The sequence below is a fragment of the Prionailurus bengalensis genome, chromosome B1, assembly GCF_016509475.1.
Source record: "Prionailurus bengalensis isolate Pbe53 chromosome B1, Fcat_Pben_1.1_paternal_pri, whole genome shotgun sequence".
In the NCBI taxonomy this organism is placed as follows: domain Eukaryota; kingdom Metazoa; phylum Chordata; class Mammalia; order Carnivora; family Felidae; genus Prionailurus; species Prionailurus bengalensis.
Window position 1 is genome coordinate 32,904,200 of NC_057344.1, and position 21,234 is coordinate 32,925,433.

Genomic DNA, 21,234 nt, shown 5'->3' on the forward strand with positions numbered 1-21,234 from the left:
CAGGTCCAGGGACTAAAGCAGGCTGTTCAACAGTATGTGGTAGCAGGTTTCTACCAGCATGTGAGAGCCAACTGTTAAGCGTTCAGGAATTTTTGTGAGCTATTTGTTAATCCACTAGTAGTCTGAAACTGGCCACAGTGGGAGTATTTATACCACGGACATTGGCAAATGCTACAAATTAGGACTTTTTTTTTTTTTTTTTTTTTTTTTGTGGCACACTAGTTTGCCAGCACAGCACTGTAGCGTGAATGGTCAAAGAAGGAGGAAAAAAAAAAATCAGGGTAAACAGGGCTCCCCGACAATCTGACATCTGATAATCTAGGTCATTTCTCTCTTGCCTTCATCCAGCCTTTGCTGCAGCCAGGACAGCTTCCTCCTTCTTCACTTGCCCTAAGTACCTGTGCTTCAGCCAGGGCTTATGCTGAGCCAAATCCCCCGCCTTCCCAAACCTCAATGCCCATCTCCATAAAGGGCAACTTCTTCCCTGAAGACTACCTAATTCCCTCCTTTAAAATAACCTCTGGGGGCGCCTGGGTGGCGCAGTCGGTTAAGCATCCGACTTCAGCCAGGTCACCATCTCGCGGTCCGTGAGTTCGAGCCCTGCGTCGGGCTCTGGGCTGATGGCTCAGAGCCTGGAGCCTGTTTCCGATTCTGTGTCTCCCTCTGTCTCTGCTCCTCCCCTGTTCATGCTCTGTCTCTCTCTGTCCCAAAAATAAATAAACGTTGAAAAAAAAAATTTTTTTTTAATAAAATAAAATAAAATAACCTCTGCTTCTCTAAACTCCTGGGACCCAAAGGAGACATCTCTGCGCCCCCTTTTTATGTTGAGCCTTCCACTTCAGTTATTCCGGGCGCCATAACTTAGGGTCCTCTAATCCATTACAAACTTCCCATGAACAAGGATCTATGTCCATTTCTCCTCTGGATCCTTCCAAGTGCTGAATATACGCTCCTCAAGTTAGGTACCTGGAAGTACATGGTGAATGAATGCAGAACAATTATTTCCACAAGCTGGCCAATAACACGTCTCTCCTTTGCCTTCAGGCTCCTACCGTTCCAGACCTGCTAACTCATGAGTTCCTCGACAGAGATGAGCCTTGGCAACAGAATAGGATTCAGGGTTAGAAGGCATCTAAAGCCACATATCTGGTCTGTGTGTGTGTGAATCACTTTCACTAGATCCAAAGGCCTGTAAAGGAAGGGAAAAGTCAAGGATATAAAACATAGAGTGTAAACTCTGACCTTTTGCAACAGCAGAGTCATACATAACTTCAAACCACCCATTAAACTCGATCAACTCCTTATTAAAACCTATCTCCCTTTAAGACTTTGACGAAGATGACTCGGAGTGTTAGGGGAAAACCTCAGAACTAGGAACCAGATGAACAAGATCACAAGGTCACTGTCAAGAGAAAATTAGTTCTTCGTGTTATGAAGCACTTAACCAGCCTGAAGAGTATATAAAAGCCACCAAGTAGTTAAAGGGATTACAACTGGCATGTGAAGAAAAGAGTCCGGAAGAAATGGGCTTCTTTGCCCCAAAGCTTTTCCTAGGCAATACCTCCTGAGAAAGGCTTCAGGCAGAAAGTTCAAAGGCGTATCAACTTTAGATCTTGAAATTCTTCGTCAATGTATGCGGACTTACCGGCATTGCTCAATTAATTTGCAGAAATGTTCAAAAATTGAAAATTCTTCACACTCTGAGAATCTGGAAGGTAGAAAATATTATCTCTAATTTACAGATGGAAAACGGAGTGAAAGAGCCAAGCCACTTGATTGTGTCTGTAACAGAGACTGAAATACAAACAAGCCTGGCTTCCTAATCCTGGTGTCAATACTTCTCTGTGGGTTTCATTCCACCCATCACCCCCTCCAAACCGTTAAGTGCCCCAGAATATAAGAAACAAGTGACCTTTATGAGACAGATGATTCCCGAAGCTTATTCCAAACGCACGGTGTTAAAAACTAGTTAAAAAACAAAACAAAACCTAAGCACTAAGGCAGACAAAAGAACATGGTGGAGGGACTATTTCAGCAAGAAAACAAGCCTCTAATCTTCCTAAAGTATAAAATATAAAACCCTGTTACCCAGGGCTACTGATAAATGCAAGAAGATAAAGACGTATTACGGGGAACACATGTTTCATTGTAGATATCATTTATGTTTCCTTCATCTGTCATTTCTTGATAGGAGCAGTTTTAGGAAGATAGGACCACAGAAGGGCTGTACTTTCCCTAAGGTTTTATAACCATTAGCTAAAGCCTCCTCAGCATGAAATTCAGCCCCCCTGGAATCTAAAAGGGATCAAACCAAAAAGTAAAGAAGGGGAAAAACAAAACAAATGAAAGCAAAACTCCACACGTCCACGTGTCCACCCCAACACCCCCGATCGGGTCCTTAAAAACGGAGTCCTTTGGGCGACAAATAAGGGGCTGTTTTCCCCGGTCCAAAATCTGCCCTAAGGTCACTGCATTAAATCAGAATCAAAAACGCCACCAAAGCAAAGTTGATGGGATTATGGTTTGCTTCACAGAGTGAGCCATTCGCGTCTGCAAAAAGTTCTGCTGTCGAATCTGAACTGAGCAGGCAGGCTCATATCTAATACAGGAAAAAAATATATATAAGAGGCAGATTCAAAATTTCCAAAGCTGTTGGCTTAGATCAGAGCTCAAACATGAAGAGAATTCTTCTACAGAGTCAAACCATTTCTGAATCTGTGAGCTTACAAAAAGACCTCCCTGAAGCTGTCGAGCCATTTGACAAAGAGCCGGAGTTGGAATCCTGACACTGCCAAAGGTGAGCTGGGCGCCAGCTCTTCCACAACGTTCCACAGTATTCTATATGCGGCCAATAATTTGACTCAGGTGGGCATCGGTCTTCTTTAAGAAAGGCTTACAGGCCCGCAAGGCAATCATTCAGGAGTCTGTCCTCAATGGATTCCTATCTCCAGATTCTGGGATGGTCTGTGTGATAGGACCTGAAATGGCTGGCCAAGGGCTACTGGTCACAAATGTCTCCGACTCCATGATGAGATGAGCCTGGAGATAATGTATTTTGTGACATTCGATCAAGCCAAAGGGAAGGAAAGAGGCCTTTCTGAAGCCCTCCCTACTCTATGTATTTCCCATACGTTCCATATCTTCTATAATCCTCACGAACACTCCATAAACCACTGGTACACAGCAGGTACTCTGAGAATGTGTACTTCCTCAGAGCAGTAAGTTAGTCACAGTGGGTAGGGATTCAAATCCCAGTTGGTCTGACTCAAAACATCCACGTTAGTCAGTTATGTGTGAATTTGTTATTTATTTATACCTCTTAAAATCCCAGACGGATCTCTGCCAGTGAGTCAGTGTTACCCCAAAGCGCAGGAACAGAGAACAGAAGTCCCATCACCCAGACACGCCCAGGGAATTCAAATTATTTTCCTCGACAATTTTTGCAAGACCTGGCCATTTCCAGCCATGAGAGCTTTGACACTGGAAATATACTGGAGACTAGTCTGGACCTTTGAGGATGGGTTCAGAGCTAACCAACGTTAACTACTTAACAATCAACCCTGCTCTGCAAACAATAAACCCTGCCCTGCTACTCTCAGGCAGGCACCCACCTAGCAAAATTTCAGATAATGATTGCATTCTGCCTACAATACCAGGAAGTGTGCTGAGCATATTCCTACCTTCTCACTTGGCTTAGGGCCTCGTATGACTTCATAAAGGCAAAGAGATATAAATTGGTAGAAGCGAACTTCCAAATTCCAAGCTACAAGCAGCTACTCTCCCAAACTTCACTCCGCAGCAAACGGCTCTTGTGTCTACCCTGACAATTGTGATTTTAAGCATGGCTTGGCCACAGGGCATGAACTAGAGTCCGCAGGACTAAACATAGTAACCACGGTTCTGATGTCAGCTTACCATGTGTCGCTGAGCAAATCAACGTCTGCGCCACGATCTTCACTCACTCAGACCATGATTTATTTCAAGTTCATTTATTTATTCTGATAGAGTGAGAGACAATCCCGAGCATGCTCCGTGCAGCGCAGAGCCTTACACGGGGCTCAATCTCTCAAGCCGTGAGATCGTGACCTGAGTGAAATCAAGAGTTGGATGTTTAACCGACCGATCGACCCAGAAGCCCCAGAACATGATTGACTTTTTTAAAAGGCATACCACATTAGTAAAGCTGTTGAACTATAGAAATAATTGTATATACACGTTCTGTTTTGTTAGTGAATATTTTATTTTATGTAATGCAAGACCAAGTTTTGTGTATGCCACGGGACTGTTGATTGCCTTATCAAAAAAGACGGTGACATCACACCTTACTGTCTTTGAACAGACAGAGGAGTCAAAGCTGGAGACTAATGGTTTATCACCATAAAACAGTCATTGAGATCCTTAGGACAATCGACAGATTGAAATGAATGAGAGGTGATTCTACGAATTTTTAATTTTAGGATTATACAGAGAGGAGGCTAGCGTAAACACAAAAATGCCACCTTGCCCTAAACAGAAACACAATCTTAGGATTGGTTTTTGACTGTAAACAAGGAGATGGAGTGTGTTATAAGTAATTCACTGAATGGTAGAAAGCAAAGTATAATAAATTACAGATGGTCACATCAGGAATATAGTAACAGCGGGGTGCCCGGGTGTCACGGTCAGTTCAGTGTCTGACCCCGGCTCAGGTCATTGTATCATGTTCACGGGTTCGAGCCCCACACCGGGCTCTGTGCTGTCAGCACAGAGCCCGCTTTGGATCCTCTGTCCCCCACCCCCCCCCCCCGCTCTCTGCCCCTCCCCTGTGTGCTCTCTCTCTCAACATTAAACACATATATAGTGACATAGAAAGTTAGATCTTTGCTAGAATATGCAAGAGTCGGCATAGTTTGAGAGACAGGGCCGAAGACCTCATTGCCAAAACCAGCCCAGACATCCTGTGTGATTTGGGGCAAACCACCAAAATAGCCTGCTTCTTTGCTAGATCTCTAAAACAGAGGTGACAACAGTTACTGTCTTTAGGTCACAAATGGCATGAATAATCATAGGATCGTTAAGTCCAACGTATATATTATTTCAAACTAGTAATCACTCCACATTGCACAAACTTTGCAAGGTGCAAAAATATTTAATAAAAGCCCACTACTTCTGACACCCAGACCACCATCTCCTTCCAAGAAACAACTGATGGACAATCCCCTACACACACTTTCAGAAGTGGTCTAGCATTTACAAGTACGCACACGTTTGTCTACTGCATTCAGTGCCTTAAACAGTGCCTGACACATAGCGGGTCCTGCGTAAATATTTGCTTCATGAAATCAATACTATGTATACTTTTTGTTTCATGCCCTCTTACTCAAATCTATCTTGGAAACAGCCCATATCAACCTCTTCTTTCTAAAATGTTTGTTTCAGTTTAGTACACGGGACATGCACGCGCCATACAAGTATATGGCACTAAACCCACATCAACTGAGACCCCACCAAGATCAAGAAACAGAACAGACATGATCAAAAGCCTATATGCCCTTGCTCATTCTCCTTTCCAGCGTACCTGTCACCCTGTGACAACTAGAGGGACCATGACCCTGACTTCTAGAAACAAATTAGTTTTGCCTGAAGTGGTATTTCTAGAAACTCAGTAACACAATATATGTACTCTTTTGCGTTTGCCTTCTTTCACACAGCCTTTTGTGAGGTTTAGCCGTATCTTTGTGAGCGCATGTAAATCATTCATTCTCAATTGCCCTTTAGTATTGATTTCATCGGGTGGGGACACAATTTGTACACACTCAACTGCTGACGGGCATGCGTGGGTTTTCCAATTTGGGGCTATTTTAAATAGTGTGCTACAGGCATTGTACACAAGTCTTTTTGAAGAAACTTATCATCCCCCCAACAGTGAAACTGCACAGAGGAGGTCTAGGCCTAACTTTAATGGAAACTCCTGAACTGCTTTCCAAAATGGCTGTCCCGACATACACTCCCACCCGTACATGGACCTCCTGTTGCCCCACCCACGCCCTCACCAAGAGCTGGAACGACTCCATGGTTTGGTTGGATTTGGTTTTCTTTTGCTCATTGGGTGGGGCTGCAGTGGTCTGCCAGCCATTGTGTTTACATCTCCATTGATGACAAATGGAAATCAGACCCCCTTCCAAATGTTTATCGGACATGTGGATATCATGTTTTATGAAGTGTCTATTCACATCTTTCGCCCATTTTTCTATTGGGTTATTCTTCTACTGCTTTCTAGTTCTTTCCGTGTTTGCAATATGATCTCTTGGTCAGAGCTGTGTGCTGGGAATGTCTTCTTCCACTCCGTGCAGTGTCTTTTTAATCTCTTAAGGGTGTCTTTCTGTGAGCAGAAGTTTTGTGAATTTTAAGAGACTTGGTATAATTTTTTTTGTTACTGTGTTTTGTGTCCCTTTGAGAATCTCTGCCTGCTCCAAGGTCAAGATGTTCTCTTATCCTTCCTTCTGAAAGTCTTTACCTTTCAGACATTTGGAATCATTTTTATATGGCATGAAGTAGGGGTCCAGTAATCAATTTTTTTTTTTGGCAGAAAATAGGGGGCCAGTGCATTGTTTTCAGTAGAGACCGCCAACTGACCCAGCACCATTTCTTAAAGAGATTGTCCTTTAACCACCAAATGCTGGCATTATATTTGCCATTGAGCCTGATTCTTTTTAATGGTATAGTATTCCACTGTATGCGTGTGCTATAAATTACTAAACCCATCCCCAACTGATTCACACTTGTTTTCATGTTTCTGTTATGAACAATGCCCTAATGAATAATCTCGTCCATGTATCACTCCCCACATGTATCAGTATATCGGTAAGACAAACTCACAGAAAAGGAATTGTAACTCAAAGGGCCTATGCAGTTTTTATTTTAACCAATATGTTTGTTTGTCTGCTTGCTTGTTTGTTTGATTTTTGAGAGAGAAACAAAGGGCGAGTGGGGAAGGGGCAGAGGGAGAGGGAGACACAGAACTTGAGATCATGACCTGAGCCAAAGTCAGATGCTCAACTGACTGAGCCACCCAGGCGCCTCTATTTTAATCAGTGTATTTGATAGAGGTTATACCAATTTTAACTGGAGTTTTGAGACCACAACGATACTACACACACAGTACTATTATTATAAGACACACAGCACATTAGAATTTCGATTATACCAAAGTTACCAACATTTTTTTGGGCCTGAGGATTCCTTTTTCAAAGACAATAAATGAGTAACTGTGCTCCTGGTATCCACTGATTGAGAAAACATATACAGTCACGTAAGTTCACAGCCACTGTGCCTCAGAATCCTGGGAGATGGAATAACTAAATCAAATCATGCTATCATGATGTGAGGGGCAGGCCTTCTCTGTTTATTTGCTCCTGTTCAGAAAGAAGCTCAAAGCCTGGCTGGAGTGCCCCAGACACCAGGTAGACAGACTCCACCGCTGTTCCAGAAGGAGTGTGCTCCAACAGGAAGTCAATAGCAGCTCTCTGCCTGAGATGAGGCTGCTTCCCCTCCCCAGTACCAAGCTGTCCTTTCCCATCAGAACAGTATTAGAGGACTTGAATCCACCAGGACAGCGAGGAGCCTCACTCACATTTCTCCTAGGTCAAGTCTTTTTGTTCAAAATACAAGTCTAAAAAATGCCAATGTTCTCTCAGTTTCAGGTCAATATTATAATCCTTTATGATCAATACATGACTCTTCCTTCGCCCATCAACACTTGGGAAACCCCAGTAGCATTCATTCTCCAACATGCCTGCCACGTTGTGAGAATGGCACGCAACTTTTTAGTTTCGCAACTGACATTACGTCGAAACCACGGGGCTGAGGACCGAAGACCACCGGGCCCATCGCTGGCCTAAAACGTGACCACCGTGGAACCCACAGCGTGACTTCTACTTTGCAGGCCCAAACCTCCAAAACACACTTCCTTCCCAGAACTTGTAAAAAGGGGAAGGTGAACAGCAAAGAAAACCATCAACAAAATGAGAAGGCAACCTACCCAAATGGGAGAAAATAATTGTGAATCACCTATCTGTTAATAGGTTATGCAACATATTAAGAACTCATAAACTCAGCAGCCAAAAAAAAAAAAAAAAAAAAAGAAGAAGAAGAAGAAGAAGAAAAGAAAATTAAAAAATTGAAAGAAGAGCTGAATTCTTTTCAAAGAAGATTCCAAGAGACACGGGAAAAGATGCTCAACATCACTAATCATCAGGGAAACGCCAATCAGAACCACGATGAGATATCATCTCACATCTTTTAGAATGTTATTATCAAAAAGACAAGGAGTAAATATTGGTGAGGAGGTGGGGAAAGGAGACGTCTTGCGTACTGCTGGTGGGAATGTGCATTAGCACAGCTAGCATGGAAAACAGAATGGAGGTGCCTCAAAAATTAAAAATAGAAGTACCATATAATCCAGCCTCTGGGTATTCATTCAAAGGAACACTAGCCTGAAAAGATATCCGTACCTCCATATTTCATGCAGTATTTACAATAGCCAAGATCTGGAAACAACCTAAGTGTCCACGGATAGACGAATGGATAAAGGAAATCTGACAGACACACCGGAATATTATCCAGCTATTAAAAACAAAAAAGAAAGAAGAAGGAAATTAATTCTACCATTTGCAGCAACACAGGTGGACTTTGAGGGCATTCTGCCAAGTGAAGTCAGTCCGACGGAGAAAGAGAAATACTGTCTGATCTCACCTAGATGTGGAACCTAAAACAAAACAAAACAAAACAAAACAAAAGGAACTCATACATACAGGGAAGAACCTGGTAGCTGCCAGAGGTGGGGGATGGGTGGTGATTGAAAGGCACAAACTTCTGATTCTAAAATAAGACTTGGGGATATCATGTACAGCATAATGACTACAGTTAAGAATACTGTATTGTCTGGGAGCCCGGGTGGCTCAGTCGGTGAAGCATCCGACTCTTGATTTTGGCTCAGGTCATGATCTCACGTTTCATGGGATGGAGGCCCACATCAGGTTCTGCACGGACAGCACACAGTCTGCTTGAGATGCTCTCTCCCCTCCTGCCTGCCCCTCGACAGCTCGTACTCTCTCTCAACATTTTTTTTCTTTTTTGAGAGAGAGAAAGAGAGAGAGACAGAGCATGAGCGGGGCAGAAGCAGAGAGAGAGGGAGACGCAGAATCCAAAGCAGGCTCCAGGCTCTAAGCTTCCAGCACAGAGCTCGATGCGGGGCTCAAACTCACAAACTGCGAGATCATGACCTGGGCCAAAGACAGACGCTTAACCGACTGAGCCACCCAGACACCCCCAAAATAAACATTTTCCTAAAATAACACAAAATTTTTTTTAAAAATGCTGTATTATATATCTGAAAGTTGAGAGTAGATCTTAAAAGCCCTCATCACAAGGAAAAACTTGTAACGCTGCGTTACAGTTGGATGGATGTTAACGAGACTTACTGTGGTGATCCTTTCACGATATATACACTTTACGTGGTACACGTGAAACGACCATCATGTTATGTATCAATTATATCTCAGTAAAAAGGGGGAGAAGATGATTTCATAGGAAGATCTTATTTACACCAAAACCTCCACCTAGAAAAACCACAGGGAAGACAGGCATTTTCCCTTTCGGACTGAGCAGGACACAACGACTTGTCAGATCCCTAAGCAGACATATAAAGACATGTGCGCTATCCAGTTATAAAGAGAAAGGAAGCAGCCGGAAGACAGCAGGCTGAAACACACATTGGCTAGTAGCGGTGTGATTCCGGTTACTCACTTTATACCTCCGGGGCATATTTTTCCAATGAAATGAGGGTGTTAGCCAAGAGGTGATGGATGCATAGAGAATCCAGCCCTTAATATTTTATGATTCTATACACAAAAGGGCAAAGCTGTCAGATTTTTATAACTGTGTTATGACTTATAACCGATCTCCAGCAGGAAAGTCTGAGGAGGGAGAACCCTATTGCTTCAGACTCACACAAACTATAGCACATCCTGCCCCAGGTACGTAGGTAACCAGTCAGCGGGATGCACTCTTACTCACCTTGGCTGAGTCAGCAAAGAGCTATTTTCAAGAGGGAATTTATCTCTGCTATGATTTCTTTTCCTCAAGTTATTGTAAAACATAGAATAGTTACCTGGGATTCTTAGGGCACCTGGGGGGGGGGGGTCCAAATACGGCATCTGACATGAACAGTCCCAGAGTTTAATGGGGTGTGGAAAAGCAGGAGCAAATGGCACAATCTGGAAAGGTGGATCCATGAATATTAAGCCATTGGAACAATAGCAGCTTTGCGATGGCATAGAGCTTTGTGGAGGACAAAGACCACTCTTGTCTCTGGCTTGGGAGCTGGTTGCCAGCAATTCAGACAATCGGTGGAGTCCCGGCTGCCAGCCCAGGCTCCCAGAGGACGTGCCCTGGCCACCACTTGCAAAAAATAAAATTAACACAGCCATCCTCTGCTCTCCCTTGCTCACCCAAATCTCTATTTCAAACTCATTTCTTAGCTTGATCTCAAAAGCACTTTTTTAAACTTAAAAAGAAAAGACTCCTTAAAAAGAAAATACTCCTAAAGTATGCTGGGGGCGACTTATAAACCAATGTCAAAGGGCTCCCAAAGGATTTGTTACGCCTTTAACACCCACAGACAGGAGACATTTCATGAGTGGTTTTACCTATTTGATGAGGGAGAAAACTACTTCGCCCTCCTTTCAAACACTTAGTGAAGAACAAACTATGTGACCTCGGTCAATTTCCTGAAGCACAAACTACCCGACCTTCGTCAATTTCCTGGGCCACAGATACAGGTCAAATTCTATTACAATTCCATGATTTCTTCTCAATTTAAATGAGTGGTAATAGAAGTGATCTGTGTTCCTTTTTTTTTTTTTTTTTTTTTTTACTCTTTTGACAGTACTAAAATATTTGGTATGTGTAGAGTTGTAATTGTTGTTACACTGAATATTGCTGGGAATGAACTAGGAGTTAGAAATTTTTCCCTTCATGGAAAACTTCATTGCAATGAGATCTGAGTCCTTTCCCCCCAAGCTTCATTGGGTTGTCTCTTAATTTTTAGATGAGGAGAGACCACGAGTTCATTTAAGTTGAAAGGTATGACTACCACAAAAAGCATTCTGTAAATCTGGACAAACTAAATCCTAAGTAACTACTCCCTTTGCTGCAAAGCCCTGAGCCCATACTCTAAACTGCTTCTTCCTCACCACATTACTAGGGATCTCGTATCTTTTTCTTTTAATTACCCTGTGTACAATATATACTGTCCTTATTGTAATGGACCTCAACTCCTTTTTAGTAATAGAAGGAACAAATGAGTTTAAAAGCGTTCTTTCACTAGATTCCATGTCGTTTTCTCCCTCGACTCACGTGCTCATGAAAGGGCTAATCCAATGACTCAGAACCTCCTAAACCCTATTTACCACAGCGGTCAAGCTTTTTCTTTCCACTTAGCCAATCCTACAATGCACCTTCCTCCTGGAAGCCTCCACAAATAATGAAGAAGAAGAAGAAGAAGAAGAAGAAGAAGAAGAAGAAGAAGAAGAAGGAGGAGGAGGAGGAGGAGGAGGAGGAGGAGGAGGAATGGGGGGGAGGACTATTTCAATTTTCCCTTCCTATCTAACAAGGCATCATTTAGGATTCCAATTCCTTTCCCACACCACAATGTTCACACAACCCTCTGTTTAAGCAATTTATTAAATCTATTTTATCTATTATTTAAATGTTCCTTTTCCCACCATTTTTTATTACATCTCACTGGAAGGATGCATATGGCAGTATATTCCGTAGCCTGAAGAAAACTCCCTCTTACAGCAGACAAGACAAATTTACATAGATGATGGATTCAGCATTCATATATCACTTCATTTATTTATTGAGTGTTGGCCACGTGCCGGCCCTGGAGTTCACTGATGAAAAAGACAAAGTTCCTGTCCGCATAACCTAACATTCTAGTATGAGAGACAGGCAGTAAACACAATCAAATAAATAGGACAGGGGCGACTGGGTGGCTCAGTTAGATGAGCGCCCGACTCTGGGTTTCGGCTCAGGTCACGATCTCATGGTTTGTGGGATCGAGCCCTGTGTCGGGCTCTGCTTGGGACTCCGTGTCTGTCTGTCTGTCTCTCTCTCTCTCTGCCCCTCCCCTGCTCGTGCATGCTCTCTCTCTCAAAATAAATAAAACATTTTTAAAATACAAATAAATACGACAATTATACGAAGTAAAGAGAAATGTCAATAGACATTGAGAGGTGCGGGCAGGCAAGGCGTGGGCAAAGACAATATGTAGTACCTTAAACTAAGGTTCTCAGAAGCATCTAAGGAGGGATTATTCTAACTGATTCCATTTTTAATTCTCTATTTTATCTAACTACAGTTGATGCTTATTATTTGCAGGTTCAGTATTTCTGCATCCTCCTACTTACTAAAATGTGTATGTAGCACCAAATGAATGCTCCTGGCACATCCACGGTCACTCTCAGATGTGTGCAGAGGGGCAAAACGTAACCCGCAAGTTCCCATTCGAGGTCGAACGAGGTGACCGCTGGCCTTTTTGTTTCAGTCCTCGTATGGTAAACAAGTTTCTTTTTTGCAATTTTAAATGTGCAGTTTTAAATTTAGTGCCATTTTTTTTTCACTTTGTGCTTTTTGTTAATGATTTCACTATTATAAAACGGACCCCAAGCACCGTGCTGAAGTGCTGTGTAGTGTTCGGAAGTGCAAAAAGGCTGTGATTTGTCTACTGGAGAAAATACATGGTTAGATAAGCTTCACTGAAGCTTGTTGATAGAGCGCTGGTGGCCATGAGTTCAATCTTAGTGATCAACCATGTAGAGTAAATAAGGTCTTTAAATCGTTTTTCTTAATTTTTAAAAAACTTTTTAAATTTACATCCAAGTTAGTTAGGTATGTGCAATAATGATTTCAGGAGTAGAATCCAGTGATTCATCCCCTACATATAACACCCAGGGCTCATCCCAACAAGTGTCCTCCTTAATGCCCCTTGACCATTTAGCCCATCCCCCCCCCCACAACCCCTCCAGCAACCTTCAGTTTGTTCTCTGTATTTAAGAGTCTCATGTGGGGGCGCCTGGGTGGCGCAGTCGGTTAAGCGTCCGACTTCAGCCAGGTCACGATCTCGCGGTCCGTGAGTTCAAGCCCCGCGTCAGGCTCTGGGCTGATGGCTCAGAGCCTGGAGCCTGTTTCCGATTCTGTGTCTCCCCCTCTCTCTGCCCCTCCCCCGTTCATGCTCTGTCTCTCTCTGTCCCACCCAAAAATAAATAAACATTGAAAAAAAAAAAAAAAAAAAAGAGTCTCATGTGTTGTCCCCCTCCCTGATTTTATGCTATTTTTGCTTCCCTTCCCTTATGTTCATCTGTTTTGTATATTAAATTTCTCATATGGGTGAAATCATAGGCTATTTGTCTTTCTCTGACTAATTTCACTGAGCATAATACACTCTAGTTCCATGATGTTGTTACAAATGGCAATATTTCATTCTTTTGGATTGGCAAGTAATATTCCATTGTGTGTGTATACACACACACACACACACACACACACCACATCTTTATCCATTCATCCATCGATGGACATTTGGGCTCTTTCCCTACTTTGGCTATTGTCGATAGTGCTGCTATAAACATGGGGGTGCATGTGTCCCTTTGAAACAGCACACCTGTATCCCTTGGATAAATGCCTAGTAGTTCAACTGCTGGGTCATATGGTAGTTCTATTTCTAATTTTTTGAGGAACCTCAATGTTGTTTTCCAGAGTGACTGCACCAGCTTGCATTCCCATAAGGTCTTTAAATCTTAAACAGAAACACACATAAAATAAGGTATGTACTGACCAGATGATGAAAATGTGACCAGAGGCTCACAGGAACCTGACCTTGAATTTTCCCTAAGAGCAATGGTTCAGTATTCGCCAAGTCAGTGTTCCCGGCCGCTTTATAAAACATCAACTACCACAAATAATAAGAATCTACATCACGTCGTGGAGAAAATTTCAGCTGGGCATCAGCCTCCTCCCTCCTTGACAATCTTGCCAGGCGCCCAATACACTGCTGTTTTATTTTTGTTGACTTTATTTTCACAGTTGCTTTTTTTCTATGGCACGTGCTGCCGGTCCTCCTTGCATGGTAGCAACGTCGAATTTTCTTTTCCAATAATTGTTTTAAGTAAAAATGAAAAAAAAAAAAAAAGGCAGCAACATACAGAAAAGATGACATGGAAAACAGATGAGGCAAATGGGTGTGGATGGGCATCAGACATGAAACTGCTTCACCGGGGGACCTGGGCATGCAGAGATCACAGTAACAATGACCGACTAAAGTTTGGGGAAACATATGGAGTAGATTACACGGCCATAGTTGAAAAATTCATCCTCCATGAACCTCAGTTTTCTTATCGGGAAAAGGGGACAATAAAGGAGAATCACAACATTATCTCGATTGAGTGGAATAACAGGCAAAAAAGCAGAGCTGAGACTTTTTGGTCTTGGAACCCCTTTTCACTCTTAGAAGTTACCGAGAACCCCAAAGAGCTTTTGTTTATGCGGGTTACATCTATCAGTATTTACCATATTAGAAAGTAAAACAGACATTTTACACTTGTTTAATTTAAAATAATCATAATAAACCTGATGCATGTTAGCAAAAATACCTCTTTTTTTTATGAAGACATATTTTTTCCAAATAACAACACTTTTCTAAACAAAAACACTTAGGAGCGGCAATGCTTTGCATCTTTGTAAATAAATCTTTAAACGTCTGCCTTCACGAAAGGAGCAGGATTCTCCCAGTGCCTTCAGCATTCAATCTACTGCGATATCACACTTCATGTAGTCTCTGGGAAGCTGTACTGTATCCTCGTGAGAGGGTACAGTGAAACAGGCCAATAACAGGCTCAATATTACTGTCAAAAAAGTTCTAGTCTCATGAACCCGCTGCAAATATCTCCAAGACCCCCACGTGTACCTGGAACATTCTGAAGTAAAGGATTTAGAGCAGTCGCAAAGTAAACTCATCATAAATATTAATTCTCTAGGGCGCCCGGGTGGCTCAGTCGGTTAAGCGGCCGACTTCGGCTCAGGTCATGATCTCGCGGTCCGTGAGTTCGAGCCCCGCTTCAGGCTCTGTGCTGACAGCTCGGAGCCTGGAGCCTGTTTCAGATTCTGTGTCTCCCTCTCTCTGACCCTCCCCAGTTCATGCTCTGTCTCTCCCTGTCTCAAAAATAAATAAACGTTAAAAAAATTTTTTTTGAAAAAAAAATTAATTCTCTATTCCTTTTATTCTTAGCCTCAATGTTAGAACACAAACACCTTAGGGCAAAGACTTCTTCAGCTGTGTATCTAGCAGCATCATACCTCCTCTAGACACATGACCAACAAGTGTTACTGTTGTTGCTTATTCTGGTTGCGTAACTAATTAGCTGTGTGATCTTCAGCCAAGGATTCTTCATCTGTGTTCAAATTCAGAAACCCACGGACTTGAAAAGGGGAAAAAACGCAGCTCTATTTTCTGACGCTCAGCCATCACTTTAATGATGACCGTGCACAATAAACCCCCACTGGCACCAACTGAAACCGGAGGTGTTTTCAGATCGTATCATGGTTTACGGCAGATATCTGGAAACACCATATATGCTCATCACTAATTCAAAAGTATAGTAGTTATTAGACCTGCAACCAGGTCTTGTTATTTAGTGGATTAATAATAAGCACATATATTACAACATCACAAATTTGGAAAAATATCTTAACAGCTGTATTTCAATACAACTGAGTTTCATTTTCAATCCTTCATAGGTGACTTTATTCTAAGAAAACGATCCACTGGCTTAACCAGATGGCCTAAGGAGTTTATGCAATCAAAAGGCTGCCCGGTGTTAAGCAATTCACTTTACCTCTTTAGACACCAAGTTCTTCTCTTTAAAAGGAAACCGGACTATTTATTCTCTGAGACCCTCCCCTCAAGAGCAGGACGGGAACCCACAGCACACCTGAATGCATTAACAAACAGCTGCAAGAATGTTTTCAATTTTTACACCAGCATCTGAGAGTCTACTCGACTGAGCTGAATGCTTTTAGATTAATGGGGCCAGGCTGCACCAAACAGATGAAGAGCTAATGGTGAAAGCAAAGATTCTCCCACAGTATCTTTTATCACATTATAACAATATAGATCACAAATAAACAAACAATAATGAGTCTGCAAAAAAAAAAAAATCCACGATCAATACAATTTGGGACTGTTATTGATATAAATGGCTTGTTTGGAATAGATTTAAACACAAATCGGGGGCACCTGGGTGGCTTAGTCGGTTGAACGTCCGACTTCGGCTCAGGTCACGATCTCACGGTCTGTGGGTTTGAGCCCCGAGACCTGCGTCAGGCTCTGTGCTGACAGCTCAGAGCCTGGAGCCTGCTTTGGATCCCGTGGATCCCCCACTCTCACTTTTGTCTCACTCTGTCTCTCAAAAATTATAAATAAATATAAAATAAATAAATAAATAAATAAAAGATTTAAACACAAATCTTTCCAAAATCAGAAGAGTGAACCTGGGTATATATCACTAATGTTTACCTTAAATCTAAATAAAAGTGGGGCTCCTGGGTGGCTCAGTCAGTTAAACGTCTGACTATTTGATTTGGCTCAGGTCATGATCTCACAGTTCCTGAGTTTGAGCCCTGCGTCGGGCTCCCACTGTCAGTGAGAGGCCTGCTTGGAATTCTCTCCCTCTCCCTCTCTCTCTCTGGCCTGCTCCCCACCACCCCCCACCCCCCACACAGGCTCTATCTCAAAACAAATACACACTTAAAAAAAAAACTAAATCTAAATAAAAGGGTTTGTACCCCCATATCGTCAAACAGAAAACATTCGGGAAAGAAAGAGGGGAAAAAAAAGAATAAAGGAAAAGAAAGCAAGAAAGAAAAGAGAATTTTCTAGGGCTATGGGGAAAAGCACCCTGTTTCTAAGCACTTGGCACAGAGCACTTCGCACTGGGATACTAATGGACTAGAACTTTAAAGAAGTCTACTTGTCCTCTCACTTGATGACACAGATAACACACATGGGTCATTTAGGCCCTCCTAATGCTAGAGACTGAGCCCATAGAGCTACGTTTAAGAACTAAGAAAGCCCAGACAGATTGCATTTCAGTCCCCATAGAAAAATCTAGGCTATGTCAGGAACAGCCAACAGTGGCACCAAGATAATATAAGAGTGGAGACTGCTAACTTCACTGAGCAAAATCCAAATGAAGATCAAAGTGCTACCCTCACACAGAGTAGCTGTGAGTCATTAAAATGCTTCAAAATGGCTATCATATGGTTTCCTTCACCCAGAAACGCAACCCGACCAGCAGACATTTATAAGTGATGACTATCCCCAGAAAAGTCCAACAAGCCAATTTTCCTAATTATATTTAAATAAGTCTGTCTACTCTATGCTTCCTTATTTATTCAACAGCACATTTTTTCACTTGCAAAGATAAAGACAGACGGAAGGTTGTCACTTCGCACATTTAACTGAACAAAAAAAACCCTGATATTGTGGTGGATTGGCGGCGGTGGGGGAGGGGGTTGAGAAACTGCATTACATCATCACAGAAATTAGGTTAGGGCTTCATAACGTCACCTCAACACCAAGGACAAGCCGTTATGACTACATGCTCCATACCTGGTATTGGGACTGGGATACAAAGCCATAACCTTCTGATTCATTGAACCCAAGGATGAAAGGATACTTAAAATATGGTGCAATGTAATGACTATAAGGAGAGGCCTGAAGGTTTGGGAAGGTCTGGAGGATGCCAACCCTGGAGGAGGCAGTGGCAATGGACTTGAGCCCTGAGGATTAGGGATGGTGCACAAGTGGGAGGGCCCTCTGGACGGAAGGGGGGGGGCATGAGGGAGGGAGCAAAGTCCCAAAGGAGAGATTCTCCGCTGCATATTGCACAAGAGCAAAGAAGGGCAGTGTCTGCAGTGGTGAGTTAATGAAAGAAGCCATGAGAGATAAGGTTGGTGGAGACAGGTTGAACCAGATTATCACAACCTTGAAAGTTGGGCTCAATTTAGACTTTACCCTGTAGGCCAAGGAAGGCTTCTAAGCAGGGAGGGAGGTGTTATGAACAACAGGGGGTTTTAGGAATAAACAATAGTGATTTATCTTCTCGGCTAATCTGCCTAACAGTGGGTCCTTTTGTCAAGCCAAGATTAATCAGAATCTATTATGTCTAGTAAAATAAGTGTGCCAAATTATATCCTGGGGTAATTTTGCTACCCCTTTTGCCCTGGAAATGCAATTCACATACTTTTCTTGACTGATGATAAATAACTGGGTAACCTGACTCCACAACAGGAAAAAACATGCATTGAAAAGAAAACATAATCACAGTTGCTCCTATGACTATGGCAATTGAAACATTTGGGGGGTGCTTGGGTGGCTCAGCCGGTTACATGTCCGACTCTTGGTTTCAGCTCAGGTCATTATCTCCAGGTTTTGTGGGTTCGAGCCCAGTGACACCCCACCGTCCATGTGGAGCCTGCTTGGGATTCTCTGTCTCCCTCTCTCTCTGCCCCTCCCCCACTCTCACTATATCTGTTTCTCTCAAAATGAATAAACTTTAAAACACGGAAAAAAATGTAGGGGGTGTGGTTGCATTCATTACATGAAAGTCATGATAGTTGGGGTTCCTGTTATACAAAATTAGAAGTGATAACTTTGTAAGTAAGAACTGATGATTACTCATTGCTGAATATGCTTTAATTTAGTAGTACTCTGTAACACTCAAAAATAAAGACATAGGGGCGCCTGGGTGGCGCAGTCGGTTAAGCGTCCGACTTCAGCCAGGTCACGATCTCGCAGTCCGTGAGTTCGAGCCCCGCGTCGGGCTCTGGGCTGATGGCTCAGAGCCTGGAGCCTGTTTCCGATTCTGTGTCTCCCTCTCTCTCTGCCCCTCCCCCGTTCATGCTCTGTCTCTCTCTGTCCCCAAAATAAATAAACGTTGAAAAAAAAATTTAAAAAAAAATAAAGACATTGATTCCATCTATTTCAATCATTTCACTCCCATAACTACTGGTTACTTAACTAACTGGCACCTGTCTGAAGCCTCATGACCAAATTAGGACCAGGTAGTGTCGGGCAGAAGAAACACCCACTCATTTCTGAGTTGCCACGGAAGAGTGCAATGATTCTAAATAAAATTTAAGAGGGAGAAAAGTTTTTTTGTAATAGAGGCAATACACACACACACAGTATATATTATTATATATGCAGGGACATACACACATAAAAGGTCACAATTAAGAACACTGTATAGTGAATGCCAGAGGGCGTGTTTGTTGTTTTTGTAACTGACTCGTGGTTACAGAGTTGCAAAGCACCCAGAAGCTGCTAAGCTTATCTCCGAAAAGGACTTCACTGTCAGAAAGCACAGAATAACACAGAAGCACAGACCAGGTTCGGGGACCATTCCCTACTAACCGAGGCGAGGGAAACACGGCGGCAGGGAAGGGACTCAGGTGTAAGATTAAGTTACAAATAGGCCAAATGAATGAAGCTGCGAAGAAGTGATAAAATCCTCAGCACGCACCACTGTGTCTATTCTAGGGAATCGCCCCGCGAAGGGCAGCGTTTCCAGGAGACCTCAGCAACCTCACTGCGGGATAAACACTGCAAGGACCACGGTTTTTCATCTGGCTCAAAACCAGGCACAGCCAGTGTTTTGGGTCCAAAACGACACGACAGCAACCCCTCCGCGGGTGGTGGGGGGCTCTCCAGCACCGCCATTTAGGAATGCCGAGTGCCTAGCCAGGACCTGTCAAAGTTTTCCTACTAAAATATCCTCATTTCCTCCCACGATGACACCGGGGCTCGGAAGACAGTCTTCCACCCGCTCGGGGCACGCTCCGTTGAGGACGGGCGTCTGCACGATCAGCCCCCGGGGGCAGGCACCCCCGATCCCTGGTCACACACTTCCTGTCTCTTCCCTCACGTCCCCCCCACAACTTCGGTCTCCCATTCAGTTTCCAACTGTTACCAAGGTCCCAGTCTCTGGAGGAAAGGGGGGCAGGCGGCTTTCTAATCCCCAACTCCTCACTCTGGGGCATCAGAGAGAGCCCAGGGAGGGAGAAGGCAGAAAGCCCTGGGTCCGCCAGCGGCACCCGCGTTCTGCCGACGGCGGCGGGTTAGAAACCACTCAATGAAACCCCAAGGCTGGGGAGGAGAGACGCGAGCGCCCAGCCCGGTGCCCCAAACCGACAGCAGGCGAGCGCTCGTTTTGTTTTTTCCTCTTTCTTTTCTGTTCTTTTTTTTTTTTTTTTCTGACGTCTCCCCCGTGCCCAGCGCTGGCGCTTTGGACTCGGGAGCCGGATTTCCAGTCCCGGAGCCCGAGTGCACTTCCAGCCACTCCGATTCCCCAGACCCGGAGCGACGTCCCCCTCGGGGAACGGCCGCCGCGGGAGCCGAGCCCCGCCCGCGCCCGCGAGGGCAGCGGGGACCCGACCCCGCTCCCGGGCAGCGCGCGTACCCACCGGCCCGGCGTCCGCCGCCCAACTTTGCGCCGCGCAGGGCCGCCCCCGCGAACTCCGCGGCGGCCGGGGTGGGGCGAGCACTCACCGACCCCGTACTTCTGCCTCTTGGTCGGGATCCAGCGGGCCATGGCGGCGACCTCGCCCCGCGGCGGCGGCGGCTGCGGCGGCTACAGCTCCCGGGGCCCCGGCCGCCGCCGCGCCGCGCTCCCGCGCGCCCCGGGCTCCTCCGCCATGTTCCGGCAAACTTCGCCGACCCCGCGAGCCGTCTCCCCGCCGCGCCGCGCCGCCCCGCGCGGGATTCGCTCCGGCTCGGCCCCGGCCCGCGGTCACCTGCTGGGCCGGGCGGCCGCGCCGCCGTGCGCGCCCCTCCCGGCGCCGCCCCGGCCCCTCCCGCCGGCCGCGCCCTCCGCCCGCCCGGGGCCGCCTCCGCGCCCCGACCCGCGGGCGCCCGGCCTCTCCCGCCCGCCCCGGGGCTCCGCGCTCCCCCGGCTCCGCCTCGCGCACTTCCCGGGAGCGGCTTCCCGGGGCCCACTGGGCTCAGCGGGTTGTTTTGGTTTGTTTTGTTTTTTTTTTTTTCCCTCTCGGTGTTTGGCGCTTTTCCCCGCCTTCCTCACCCGGATTCAACCCTCGAGGCTGGATCCCGGGGGGCGTCGGGAGGGCCGGCGGCGG

The 21,234-nt window shown here is 44.7% G+C and overlaps 1 protein-coding gene across 1 annotated transcript in view; it reads right to left on the minus strand.

Annotated features, from left to right (window-relative positions):
• The window catches only part of DOCK5 (dedicator of cytokinesis 5), a 224,910-nt gene extending 203,994 nt beyond the window's left edge, over nucleotides 1-20,916 (minus strand). Inside the window, exon 1 of the mRNA XM_043561393.1 lies at nucleotides 20,651-20,916. Within this exon, the coding sequence (XP_043417328.1) occupies nucleotides 20,651-20,693 (43 nt within the window). The 5' untranslated portion in view covers nucleotides 20,694-20,916. The remainder of the gene's footprint in view (nucleotides 1-20,650) is intronic.
• Nucleotides 20,917-21,234: the final 318 nt, after the last annotated feature.